This window comes from Typha angustifolia, chromosome 14 (genome assembly GCF_048772165.1).
Source record: "Typha angustifolia cultivar Huaian chromosome 14, ASM4877216v1, whole genome shotgun sequence".
NCBI lineage: Eukaryota > Viridiplantae > Streptophyta > Magnoliopsida > Poales > Typhaceae > Typha > Typha angustifolia.
The window spans coordinates 11,153,330-11,166,398 of NC_133252.1; the positions used below are offsets into that span (position 1 = coordinate 11,153,330).

A 13,069-nucleotide genomic window follows, 5' to 3' on the forward strand; every position below is an offset into this window, starting at 1 on the left:
TATTCTAGGTTTACTAATGAAAATAACGTTTAGGTTGTTTGATTCGGTGAGATGAAAAGGAAAGTGGAGTTTAGTTCAAATAAATGGATTATTTTGAACTCCTGTGACAAGGACTCGTTTAAATTAAACAAGTCCACATTGCAAAATAAAATTTTAATCAAAATTACAATTTAATCCCTGAAGTTTGATCAATATATAATTATTAAATAACCTGCTCGTTTAGTAATTTGCTTAGTTAACTTACCGATTAATATATTCTAACACTTTTTTTTAATGGGCTTAAGAAATAGATTTAATTTAAATAGGTTATTTTGTACTATTAATTTGGATAAAGAAATTTAACACTTACAATTTGGTGGGGTTAAGTACTTAAATTTAAAATATAAACATATAATTTAAATCGAGCCAAATAATTAAGAATAAAATATGATTTGGCCTAGAATTTTTTAGAGAGAAAGTATAAATTGCTATGATGGGTGTTTTGGTCGAGGGTCGGTCTCTTAGAAAACTAGGTTCCATCCATCCATTGTTTTGAAATCATCTTAAAGATAATTTAGAATTAATTAAACGAGGTGCAACTATTTTGTACCATAAGGGGGGTACTCTTTTGCAAAAGAGACATGATGTTATCAATTAACTAGGAGTTGTTGACGAAAATAGCTTTACTTTTTAATTTATTCACTAAAATATTTAACACCTAAACTTAAACAGTAAAATAGGTCTATTTTACTACATCCTAACTTAAAACGCTCAATTATTAAGCATTTTTCTAATCCGGAGTTTTATCCAAAAAGTTTTAATAAAAATGCTGATAAGATTAATGTTTTATTTTTTAAAAAATTAATTTTATCTATGTTTTAAGTAAAATACTTAACAATTAAGCATTTTAAGTCAAATGCTTAACAGTTAAGTATTTTACTTAGAGCTACAGTAAAGTAGACTCATTTTAGTATTTAAATTTTGAGGTAATTTATTTTGATAAATAAATTAAAAAAATATATCTATTTTGGTGAACAACTCAATTAATCACACGGTAGGCTACTATAGCCGAGTGGTTATATTTTACTAGCTCGGGATAGATGTTTTTGTTTTGTCAATTTCCTTCCTAAAAATCAGTACCGATAGCCTAGTAGTCGGATTTGATTTTCCTTCGTTAAAATTAGGGTTGGTAGCATAGTAGTTGGATTTAAATTTTCTTCGTAAAAATTAGGGTTGGTAGCATAGTAGTCGGATTCTTCCGACTCAGGATAGATATTGTCGGTTAAATTTCTTCGGTAAAAATTAGGGCTAATGGTTGAGAAACTTTTCACTGGAATCTATTTTTAAGGAGCATTAATATTAATCCGATTGTTCAATTTATAATTAAACCAGGGGCTTATAATTAAAACAAAAACAGAAATTTATGACCTACTTTAGAGTTCTAAATGTTAGATTCGCTACTGGATTCATTTCAAATGAGTGAAAAGGATGTGAAGAGAAAAAAAAAATTACAAGTTGCATTAGGCTCAAGTATGCAGTGGTTGTGCAAACTTTGCAGGAAACACCCTTAAATTAAAATCTTTTAATAATCATAGACTATACATCTCCAAAGAGACAAATAAATGAATTATTCTTTGGGAATAAATTAATGATGATGCTTCTCCAGAATCAAAGATCATCATAAATATCTTCATGAGCTGTTGCAAGAATCTAGATGGAATTTGGGGAGATTTTTATTTTATTTCTTTTCCAATCTAGCTAGCTAGGAGAGTGCCAAATATTGCAGGGCCCTACTTGATTTTTGAAGTTGAATTCTTATTTCTCAACCTCTCTCTGAGGAAAATTTGCAGTGAAAAAAGATCACCCATTTCCTACATTTTTATTTTAATTCTTATATTTATTGCAAAAATAAAATAAAAAAGAGTGTATTAGTATGTGAAAAGCCCACAATTTTTTTTTTCACAACTAGAATTTATTTGCTTTTAAAAAGTTAGATTTATTCACAATTTCACTTCATTATTATGACCAATTATTTTTTAGGTTTCATAATAAATAAAAATAAGCTTCTCCTATGTAAACTATATGTATTTTATTAGAAAAAAAGTGTGCATCTAATATAAAAACAAATGTACTTAACTTTTAGAGTATAATTTTTTACGGAAAGAACACTCGAGTTTATCACATTACACTCCTGAAAAATAAATATATATAATCTACTCTCAGGACTAGAGAAAATATTATAGTCCGATTTACAAAAAGACATGGAGTATTATATATTAAATCATATAGGAGATAAATTATACACTTTTCTTCTACGGGGTGTGTGTAATGTGATATCAGATCACAATATAGGAGGCAAAACTATAAGCAACCCTAAAAGTTATTGATGAGGATGTTAAATACTATATGAGGTAAATTATATAATTTTATTCTTTGAAGTACCATATGATATTAGATCATATTGTAAGGACCGAAAAATATGAGTAACCCTAAAAGTAGTTTTCAACTAGTATTTAGTGGGAAATAAATCTTTGACCTTATGATTTTTGAAATAGGGAATTTTATGGCACTAAGTAATGACCATCATTAAGAAGGCACTACTCTGAGTCAATAATATAATAAATCCTTTGGCTACTTGGATAGACTACTACCCAATAGTTATTTTAACACCATTGTCATATAAATATTATGGTAAATAACAAGATAATTACTCGATTGAACTAAATCCAAGCTTATCATAGTGCTGCTACCTCTATGGGATGCTTCAAGAAGCTTACCACATCTTCTATCCTAGCTAAAAAATTTGGAACTACAGAAGGAGATTGTGCTTGATAAGAGAGAAAGTGGAAGGTAATGACAAGGTCAAAGGTTACATACAAGTGAGCATATGAACATATATAGCAAACACCACATCTATATATATATATATATATATATATATATATATATATATATATATATATATATATATATATATATATATCTATTATTAATATTAGAGAGATGGAGAGAGATAGAGATAGCGATAATGGAGACTGAGACAGACAGAGATGGGGAGCAAGCTCAAAGATATTTTTTCAGTGGGCCAAATTTTATCCTTAACTTTTTATATGACTACAGAGGAGAGCAGGTCCCAATTGTAGATTTTGTTTTATTTTATTTTATTTTTATTTTTTAAGAGAGATACTAGAAATTTATGGTGTCCAACTGGATCACCGACTCTCTCTAAACTGGTTCAGAAATTCTCCCCAAATTTATTCAACTAAATATCTTTTTATCTAATCAAGTTTACCTTTCAAACATCAGGACAAAGAAATAAGACTAAATAATCGAGTTTGAGACTAAGCAAAGCTTTATAGATTAGGAGAACTGGACTCCTTAACAAAGAATCAAACTGTAGAAATTCCTTAAATCGAAAATTGAAAGTATTGTTGCAAGAGATCGATTTAATAGGGCACATTTAATAGTAAATAGAGACTGTTGGAAAATTATATGAGAAAAAATAGAAACTTTAATTTGTTATTTTCAACGACCATTTTATTTCAGCCGCGGGGTTTTAAAGTTAATACATCTTATTATTTATTATCTACTATACGTGTTGAAGAGGTAATTGCGGTACTTAACATCTTCTAAATGGTAATTATCTTTACTCGCTAATTGAAGTCTAGCGAGGGAGGTGTCACAGATGACGGAGATCACAAGCTACCCCTCCCTCCTCCCAAGTGGGTGACTAATTAAAGAATGCAATTAAATAAATAAATAAATAAATAATAAAAGGGTAAACTGGAAATTTACGACAAGTTAAAAAAAGATAAAATAAAAGAAAATGATCGACACGTAGGCCCACAGCTCCCATGTCGATGACTGTGTATTTGGACCGGAATGCCATGGAATCACTCGAGAAGATCGCACATACTTACGTACTAGAACACGAAAGGACGTAGTAGATCACGTTATATATATGTCACCGAGTTTTTCTTATTTTCTCCATTTTTCTTATTATTTGTTTCCCAGTCACCAGCTTAATTTTAGTTAGGTTATTATTGTACTTTATATATATATATATATATATATATATATATATATATATTACAACAAACGGGTATTATTTTTTTTTTTAATTTCTTTTAATATAGGAAACCATCAAATATCAACGACTGCTGGGAAGAAAGGGAGAGAGGGCAATAATGTTACAAGGAAGTAGTATCCCGTAATAAACTAATAAGTCGGGTAGTAATTTGCAAGAAAACCTAATCACCATAGCTTTTTTCCAAGCAAAGTGGGCCCCGGTAATGGACAGCACCCATCCATGGGAAAGCCGGCCCTGCTATATAAGCAGTAGCCGATCACCCTCCACACCTCCATTCCATCCTCCAACCTCTTTCATTTCCTCCCGTTAATCCCACAAACTCGATCGAGATCGAGAGAGAGGAGAAAGCTCTCTTTTCCTCTCTTTTTTTTAATTTTCTTTTTCTTTAGGTTGTGAACTTTTTGAAGAAATGTTGGGTGTATTTAGTGGTGAGGTGGTAGAAGTTCCGGCGGAGCTGGTGGCCGCCGGTAGCCGGACTCCTTCGCCGAAGACACGTGCGTCGGAGCTGGTTAACCGGTTCCTTGCTAGCGCTGCACCGGCGGTCTCGGTGCAGCTCGGCTCCCTCGGCCACCTCGCCTACTCCCACACCAACCAAGCCCTCCTCCGGCCCAGGTTACTATTTTTATTTCTTTTTCACATAAAACACCCCCATCTTTTCTCAATATTTACTCTAACTCCTCCTCTTTTTTGATCTAGGTACGTACTTAGTTACTACATATCTACAAACCGAAAGAATTTAAAAAGAAAAAAGAAAAAGAGCTGCTGATTATTTTTAGTTTTATCCTTCAATTTTCCTGATCCGTAGATTAAATATTAAAAAAAATTCTATTTAGCCCCCTAAATTATCATCAATTTTTTTTTTACACCGACACATTTTCTGACTTAAAATTTTGTTTAGTTTAGGGTTGTATATAATTACTTTTTTTAAAATTTAATTAGGTGTATATTAATATTTTTTTAGTTTAAAAAAAGGTCAGTAAATATACGTGTAAAATTTAAATTCCGCAAAATTAGTAATAATAGTTAGAATTAAAATTGAGTAAAAAGGTGGTGAGAGTGGTGCTATCCAGAGCCCATGGTTTTGAGCAATGGTAGAGGGTGGAAAGTGGGAAGAGAGTGTACACTACGGAACTGACTTCCATTATTCACGTGGGGCCCGTTAATTATTCCGGTAAAAGAAGCCAAGACAACTATGTCGCTCTTATCCGGCATTAAATCCTTCTAAGATCTGGGACACGTGGCCATCCATACCTATTATGAGTTTTACTATCTTGGATCCAACTCCCCAAAACTGCTGAATCAAAAACTGACTTTCATCGGTTCTGCAACTTATATACAACGACTCATCATTCAGTAAATTTTCATATAAAATTCACCTAGATTCATCAAAAAAAAAAAAAAAGTACGGTAAAAAAAACCTCGGTTTTACCCATGTAAAAAGTCCTTTTTACCCTTCGCATCAAAGGTCTAAAACCTAATAAAAGTAATATTATCTTTTAAAATTTTATGTTTAGCTGTATAATTATTGTATATACAACATATATGAATGACTATTAGATTGATTTAGTAGCACATACACCTCTGAGGAATCTAGAATATTATAGTCTTTAGCTCAATAGTACTGGGAGCAATATGATCTTGGATCCTTGAGAGGAGGAGTTGGGCCCATACATACAGTGAGTGACAGAATCCAACTTCCAATCTTGTGTCAGATGTAGAAAAGAAAAATATCTATGCTCTAGATATGGCATAGTCTTAGATTTTCAGTGTTTTCTCTTTGCCCCTCTTAGGGTCTATGTGCTCTCTTTACGGTTGCAGTTATAACATCACATGCAAGTACTGAACAGCACCAAAGTAAATGCTTACTATTATTTGATGCTCATTTTGCCTAGGAGAGCATCTTGGTGTTAACTTCTTCTTCTTCTCTTTTGCAAAAGCTTTTCTGAGTCCTCTATCAATATATGCATGGTCCTCACCCGCAAAGAATGGGGCCAAGTGCATGTTCAATGTTAGGTGGGAAATATAATGGCTCTCATAGTTGGGTAGTACACTATACAATAGTTGGGCAGTACTCCAAAGTTGGATAGTACACTATCACCTTACATAATAGTTTTAAGGTTTTAGGTGAACTGATTATTTAGGTCATGACTGTTATGAGAGAGGGCGTGTTAAATGCATGATGTAGATTTATGATCCGTTAACTAATAGCTTAAGTTTTTAGGTCAATTGATTATGAACACTAAGTTCAGATGTGATGGCTTTGTTCAATAATTATAGTGGCCAATTTGTGCAGGTCCTTTGCAGCAAAGGATGAGATATTTTGCCTCTTTGAGGGAGTACTTGATAATTTGGGGAGCTTAAGGCAGCAGTATGGGCTGTCCAAGAGTGCCAATGAGGTGACACTGGTGATTGAGGCTTATAAGGCACTGAGAGATAGAGCACCATATCCTCCCAGCTTCATGCTTACTCACCTCAGTGGCAGCTATGCATTTGTGCTCTTTGACAAGTCTACTTCCTCACTGCTTGTTGCATCTGTGAGTCAAATAACTTCATCTGTATAGCATTTAGGAATCATGCAAACTTTTGTAACTAATAAGTCTAATTATGCTTGGAATATTGGTTTGATGTAACAGGATCCAGATGGGAAGGTGCCTCTGTACTGGGGAATCACTGCCGATGGATGTGTCGCCTTTTGCGATAACTTAGACTTGCTCAAAGGATCTTGTGGCAAATCACTAGCCCCATTTCCTCAAGGTAGGATTAAATTATCAGCTTAACTTTTTATCACAGGAATCAGCTTTGTCATATCTGAGATTAATAGGAATCCAATGAATCCATGCTAGAATATCTTTTTAACAAACATATGCTATTCTCCATTAACAAAGAGAATCTTAACTCATTTAGTGGTTTGATTGGTGAAATACAGGATGCTTCTATTCAAATGCCCTAGGAGGTTTGAAATGCTATGAGAACCCTAAGCACAAAGTGACTGCCATTCCAGCAAATGAAGAAGAGATATGTGGTGCCACTTTCAAGGTAAATAAATGATCCATGCAAATACTAGTAAGCCCAAGCTTCTAAACCTTTGAGTCATTTACATGTTTATGCAAACTCAACCATAATTCTCTCTTAACCCAAGTTTCTTAACCTAACTTTCAAGGTGGAAGGATCTGCAGTTCTTACAGCAACACACTAGAAGAGAAGTTTATCCTTTTTCAGAGTAACTGTTGGGTCAAACTTATGCAGAGGGTGGTTTATGGGGGGAAGCACAGGACTTGTGACTGCTCATCATTGTATAAAAGGAGTGTCTTGTGAGATGTGCTAGTGCTGCTTTGCTTGTGTTTGTCTCTTTTAGGTCAGTTATGGTGTAATCTTCTAGGAATAATCTTCCTTCACTGCTGCAATGTAATCAAGACTTGTTATCCATGTAAATCTTCTAGTCGCCTCTTCTTCTCTGGGATAAGATTTGCTTGCAACCTCTGATTAATGGAATGGATTTGTTCCAACTAACATTGTGCTGAGAAGAAAGAGCTCAATCTAGTAAGATGTGGAAAAGCATGACAGTAGTAATTATATATATAATACAAACATAAGAAACTCCCCAATGCTTGGCAATAATTTCGACCACAAAGAATTTTGCCACTTGACACAATCCAAAGATGTCTCTCTTCCTTGAAGCATCTCTACCAAACAACATCAGACGTGCCATGACAGTATCTGATTCTTTTCCGCACGACCTTTGAGAGGCCAAAGGCTGTAAAGCACACTCACTAGTACATATAGTTAAATAGAGATAGTAAACACATCATTCAAGTAATTAATAAAACAATGATATCTACATTTTTGATTTTAGACAAAGTGGATAAAACTTTCACGTCTGTCAAACAAGTAGCAAATGATATATCACCATTTTGCTGCTTCATTTCACCATTTTAACAAGTACGAAAGTAGCTTTCCAAAACCAAACGATGCTCAAGGAATCGGAAAAAGGATACAATAAAGTCAATCATGAAAATGACATTAGAATCAAGTTATATGAATCAAGTATCCCTTAGTTAGCATCAAATGCCAAATTGACCAAATGAAAAAGCAGGTTTTAAATCTCCCATCTAGTAACTCCCAGTTGCTACCTCTGCTACGGTGGTGGAAAGACCTTAGTATCTCCTCCTTGGGGGGCTCCGTGACCGATGAGCACGTGGTGATCTGAAGACAAGAGATGCGCCAGAACTATTAAGCATGCAATACTATGCCAACAGTGTTAGATAATTGATAGCTCGTCCACAAGTTAATATTCGAAAGCAACATGACAGGCATATCACTGCCTAAAATATAGGGCACTTGGTATAAACAAGCCACAGTGAGGATTCTTATTCTGACAGCTTAATGTTCAGAATGTCCACAAGCAACACATTGCAGCCATTCAGCTAACAACAAATTCAAGATTCTGAGAATAATGTGACTTTTTTTCCCAATGTTAACACATCTCAACATATTTAGTATTTTCCTCTACAGATGGTTCAAGCCAAACTAGATCAACAAAGCAAGGTGTCAAATGAAAATTCCCACTTCTTCAAACCATATGCAAACTGATGGGTTAGTGGTAAAGTGAAACATCAATGAATCACTTGTTCAAGAAAAAGCCCCCAATATGCTAAGATTAGTTAATATAGTGAGATAAACATATGAATTGCCAGATGATAACTTCTGACAATTATAGTGCCCTCAAAAAGATCAATCAGTGAAATCAGAAAATTAAACAAGAATAACAATATAGAAATTAATGAAGAGCAAATATAAACCTACCTTCTCCTTGCATTCCGACGCTTGAAAGGACCATTACTAAATGCCCAATCAACATAAATAATCTGTGTGAGAAGCTCAGTTCCATTCAGTGTTTTTATTGCTGCTTGGGCTTCCTCAAAACTCTCATATTCGATCAAAGCATAACCCTGACCAATAAAACATTTAGCATTACAGTTGCAACAAATTATCATAAATACATTCAATCTAAATATACAAAGAATCTGCTAGATTTTGAATCTATCTAAAAGATGGTGATAGAGACTATTGCTCTTTCAATTTCAAAATTTTCATTCATCAAAAAATGACAGGCTACATTCTCAGAAAAAGAAAACTAGAAAAGATAGATTATGTATAACAAACTCATCATTTCTTAATTCTCTCTGTTATATCTTCCTATGGTGGTACTCAAATTATGCTGCATTGTTTTTGTTTTTACTTTCTACCACAAGTGTAATAAATCACCGTCAACCATAAAAACAAAGAGAGAAGTCAAGAAACTGTAGTTGGGACCAGCATCTTATTCTTATTAATGTTGTAATTGTTGTTGTTATAGTACAAATGTAATAACTCAGTAACTAAACATCCACCAGAAATTGTGGACAAACATCGCCCCAACAATCAAGAATCTCATTCACTAGTAACTTGCAAACTCATGGCAAGACTAATAATAATGTGAGATTTAATAAACTGTGAACCATTGTCAAATAATTAAAACAAAATTTATATACATGATCCAAATGGCAGTCCATGTAATCTGATAAATTGTCTCGAAACTTACAAAATGTGAAACATTGTTGCAAAAACCAGAAATATAAGTTTAAAAATAACTAAATGTTATAATAACTAGATAATAACTGAGTTTAACAGAACAGATTGAACCCCACACCGCTAGCAGAAGATTAAAAAACAAAAAACAAAATCAGAAAGAAATATCAGGTTTAAAAGCATATTATCAGAGAAAACCCAATAATGCAATGATGAATGATTCAGATCAATAGTAAGCATAAGTTTTTATCCATTATGGCTTATATTTAGGTAATTAATGATCGGTAACATCATCTTGTACCTCCTTTCTGATTTGCTGCATACTGATGTGATGTCCACTGGTAATTTCATCCATATCACTCTAATACCTTTGCATAATTCAAGGATCCAATTTTTGTTGGAACTTCTCTGGTAACTTAATGATTGGACTAGATAAATAATCAGGCTATCAGGTCTGATTCTCATATTATTTGCTTCATTAAGCACACTAGGAGAAAGCCTCCGGATCGAGGATGTACAATAAAGAAAATAATTCCAACTATTGTTCATCCTAAAATAACTATAAATATATATTGCACAAAAGCATTCAGAGGAGAAAGAAACATGTAAAGGCTTATACCCACAAAGTTTAAACCATTTTACATGGTATGTTGTCGATTGCCAATTTAAGTACCATTCTGAAAACAGAGATAGCGATATATACCTTGACAAATCCAGTTCGGCGATCCAGATTTAAATGCAAATTCTTGACCTGACCAAATTCACGAAAAGCATTATGGAGATCATCTTCTTGTGCCTCCTCATGGACTCCAGTTACGAGTATTATCCACCCCTCAATGGCTGTATATATTAAGAAGGGAATAGATAAAACAAAACATAATTAACCAGATAATGAAACAAGCAAAATTTTCATTCTGCAGCTCAATGGACAAAGGAACACATGCAACCTCAGAGTGTAGAATGAATGCAAGCCTGTTCTGCAAAGCAATTAAAATATTCTAATGGACCATAATATAGAACTGCCAAAAGAATAGTGGTATATGTCAATCTCAAAGTAGAGAAGCTAAGCTGCGCATGATTTTTCTTACAGTCTCTCAAGGGAAATTCAGTTCACAAAAGGTTATTCTTAAATTAACATAATATGTCAATGTATAGCATTATTCCTAAATTAGTATCATATGTCAATATATAGTCCAACAAGAAATAAGTGCATGATGTTCCCAAACATCAAAATAAATTAATAGTTCAGGTAGAGAAGACAGATCTAGCACCCATTTATCTTAGAATTATTACTTATTGTTGCAAATCTCAACAACTAATATTCAGAAATGCTTGTACAAGATTCAAATCTTTGACATCCTCAACTTGTCATGCTAACATCATTAAGCAACATAATAGTATTCACAAAATAACAAGGCCTGTTCTTTAAATGCATGAGTGGAATCAACAAAAGAACTTCTATGGAAAAAGTAAAAAACCATAAACATCCAAAGAATATAGGAAAAGTAAAGTGCGATAAATTAAGCTAGAGTGATTTAAAGGCCATCTTGGCAAAGCACGATTTCAGAAATATAACTGGGAAGGATAGAGTATACATGCTTTATAGCAAACATTTTCCTAGCAATGCTCAATAAATCAAATTAAAATCTGATCTACAAAGGTGTCCATGTCAATAACAAAGTTGCTGCCAATCATTAGATGTAACACTATCAGTGACTGAGCAAGGATGGTCCAACATACATAATGATAAGAGATGTAACAGAGAGGCCATGAATTATCCTACACTACATTTGTACACAGGGGTCATGAATCATCCTATCCTCCTTCTTGCATATATAGATTTAACGACTATTCATATCATTCTTATATATCTATATATTGTTTTAAAATACTTCCACCTTAACATATAGGCTCCTTTTTCAGATAAAATATAACTAAGCTCTGTTTATGTCCTGCCTAGCTTAGTATCTCTTATCATATATTAGCATATACATCAACTTTAAAAACTTGAATTATTGTACATGCTGATAAACTAGTGGATTCTCATAACTTACTACAGTTCTTAACAAGAATGTGTTAGTATATTGTCACAGATTGTAGGTACTAATTTTAACTTTTTCTCTAACTATTATTTCTTGTATTTGTTTATTTTTTAACCTTCTTGAATTTTGGGTGCCTAGGCAGGCACCAGCCTAGCACTTAAGCGCTACATGATTCCTTGTCCGCCTGTCTATCGCCTACAATCTTTTAGAACTTTGTATCCACAATAGCAGCGCACTAAGCTTTCAAGCACTTGTCCATAAATATGATTGAAATTAAAGAAGATCTAAACAAACTCAAGATTTTCCATGTAGGGGGTGCATCTTTTAACATAGCTAACCTCGATAAAGCTCTCTTTTTTGCATCTAGTGTGGTGACCAGAACTGAGTATGTTGAAACCCAAATTATACTACTTCAAACCGTGCTGGCTAAGAGCATAAAGAAAAAAAAAAGGAAACCGTAGAAAGAAAGAAGCACACAATGGATGAGAAATTGTAGGAAATCAGCAAGATTACTCACATCGCTGTGGACCAGGACCGCCGTCGGAGGCGAGGGAGTCGAAATCTCTGGCCGCGAAACGGGAGTTTCGGTCGGCGGCGGCGGCCTCCTCGCGGAACCCACGGCCCTTGGTCTTCTTAAAAGCTGCCGCCGGGGTGTCGCCGCCGGTGATCGTGGAGCGGATCTTGGGGACCACGGGGGAGGGCTCCACCGCCTCGCCGCCGCCATCCTCGTCCATAAGATCGTCTTCGTCTGGCTCGAAATCCACCACCTCCACGTCAGCCGCCGCGTTCGCCGCCATTGCCTAGACCTTTCTTTCTTCCTTCCCTCCCCCTCTCTCGAAAGAAACGGAGACACAACACCGAAAGAGAGGTGGGAAGCAAAACTGCGAAAGTTAGTTCTAAGTAACTAAAGTCGGCTTTGTTTTCTAACTGATTGCTGGTGCTATACCTTGAAGTCGGCGCTTCTTCTTAAATGGTTTTATAACTTTAAAGCCGGCAAATAAGTGATGAAGAATATGCATATACTTTAATCCAATCCGTTTCGGATACAGGTAGAATATAATTTTTAAATTCAGATACAAATATTAGATATTTATTTACCTGCATATTTTTTGAATGATTTACAATTTTTAATTTACTTATTTAAATAGTGAATATTGATATTGTTACTAATGATGTGTTACATATTATTTGCAAAGATTATTTTTTTAATTTTATATGTATTTGACATACAATTTTTTTTAAAAAACTCTTAATATTTTTGTGTTAATTATCTCTAAATAAAAGAACATAATTCAACTAAAATTTGATCAGCATCCATTTAAGATATGATTCTACATCCAAAAATTATTCATATCCTTTTAATTAGAATATTATTTTAAATTTTGCTATC

The 13,069-nt window shown here is 33.9% G+C and overlaps 2 protein-coding genes across 3 annotated transcripts; one reads left to right on the plus strand and one right to left on the minus strand.

Moving 5' to 3' along the window:
* Nucleotides 1-4,335: 4,335 nt before the first annotated feature.
* On the plus strand, nucleotides 4,336-7,579 carry LOC140775534 (stem-specific protein TSJT1). 2 transcript variants are annotated; one of them, XM_073118888.1, is made up of 5 exons: nucleotides 4,336-4,681; nucleotides 6,363-6,603; nucleotides 6,703-6,823; nucleotides 6,996-7,132; nucleotides 7,230-7,579. In XM_073118888.1, the coding sequence occupies exons 1-4, from the start codon at nucleotides 4,479-4,481 to the stop codon at nucleotides 7,115-7,117; spliced, it is 687 nt and encodes a 228-aa protein (XP_072974989.1). In that variant the 5' UTR covers nucleotides 4,336-4,478; the 3' UTR covers nucleotides 7,118-7,132; nucleotides 7,230-7,579. The 2 variants fall into 2 exon arrangements, with proteins under 2 accessions (XP_072974989.1, XP_072974988.1); XM_073118887.1 differs by having other exon boundaries at nucleotides 4,337-4,681; nucleotides 6,996-7,105.
* A 482-nt stretch (nucleotides 7,580-8,061) lies between these two features.
* On the minus strand, nucleotides 8,062-12,563 carry LOC140775535 (RNA-binding protein Y14A-like). The gene is made up of 4 exons (XM_073118889.1): nucleotides 12,197-12,563; nucleotides 10,341-10,477; nucleotides 8,873-9,018; nucleotides 8,062-8,272 (listed from the first exon to the last, which is right to left on the minus strand). Exons 1-4 carry the CDS (start codon nucleotides 12,474-12,476, stop codon nucleotides 8,224-8,226), a joined length of 612 nt encoding a protein of 203 aa, XP_072974990.1. The 5' UTR covers nucleotides 12,477-12,563; the 3' UTR covers nucleotides 8,062-8,223.
* Between the last annotated feature and the right edge of the window lie 506 nt (nucleotides 12,564-13,069).

What these genes read in the sequence shown, in the direction of transcription:
- LOC140775535 (XM_073118889.1), bottom strand. Translation starts at nt 12,476, where the DNA reads ATGGCGGCGAACGCGGCGGCTGACGTGGAGGTGGTGGATTTCGAGCCA. An exon ending in GCCGAACTGGATTTGTCAAG is followed by an intron (nt 9,019 to 10,340) that starts GTATATATCGCT and finishes TTTATTGGTCAG; the next exon opens with GGTTATGCTTTGATCGAATA. An exon ending in CGTCGGAATGCAAGGAGAAG is followed by an intron (nt 8,273 to 8,872) that starts GTAGGTTTATAT and finishes TCTTGTCTTCAG; the next exon opens with ATCACCACGTGCTCATCGGT.
- LOC140775534 (XM_073118887.1), top strand. Translation starts at nt 4,479, where the DNA reads ATGTTGGGTGTATTTAGTGGTGAGGTGGTAGAAGTTCCGGCGGAGCTG. An exon ending in CAAGCCCTCCTCCGGCCCAG is followed by an intron (nt 4,682 to 6,362) that starts GTTACTATTTTT and finishes CAATTTGTGCAG; the next exon opens with GTCCTTTGCAGCAAAGGATG. An exon ending in CCTCACTGCTTGTTGCATCT is followed by an intron (nt 6,604 to 6,702) that starts GTGAGTCAAATA and finishes TTGATGTAACAG; the next exon opens with GATCCAGATGGGAAGGTGCC.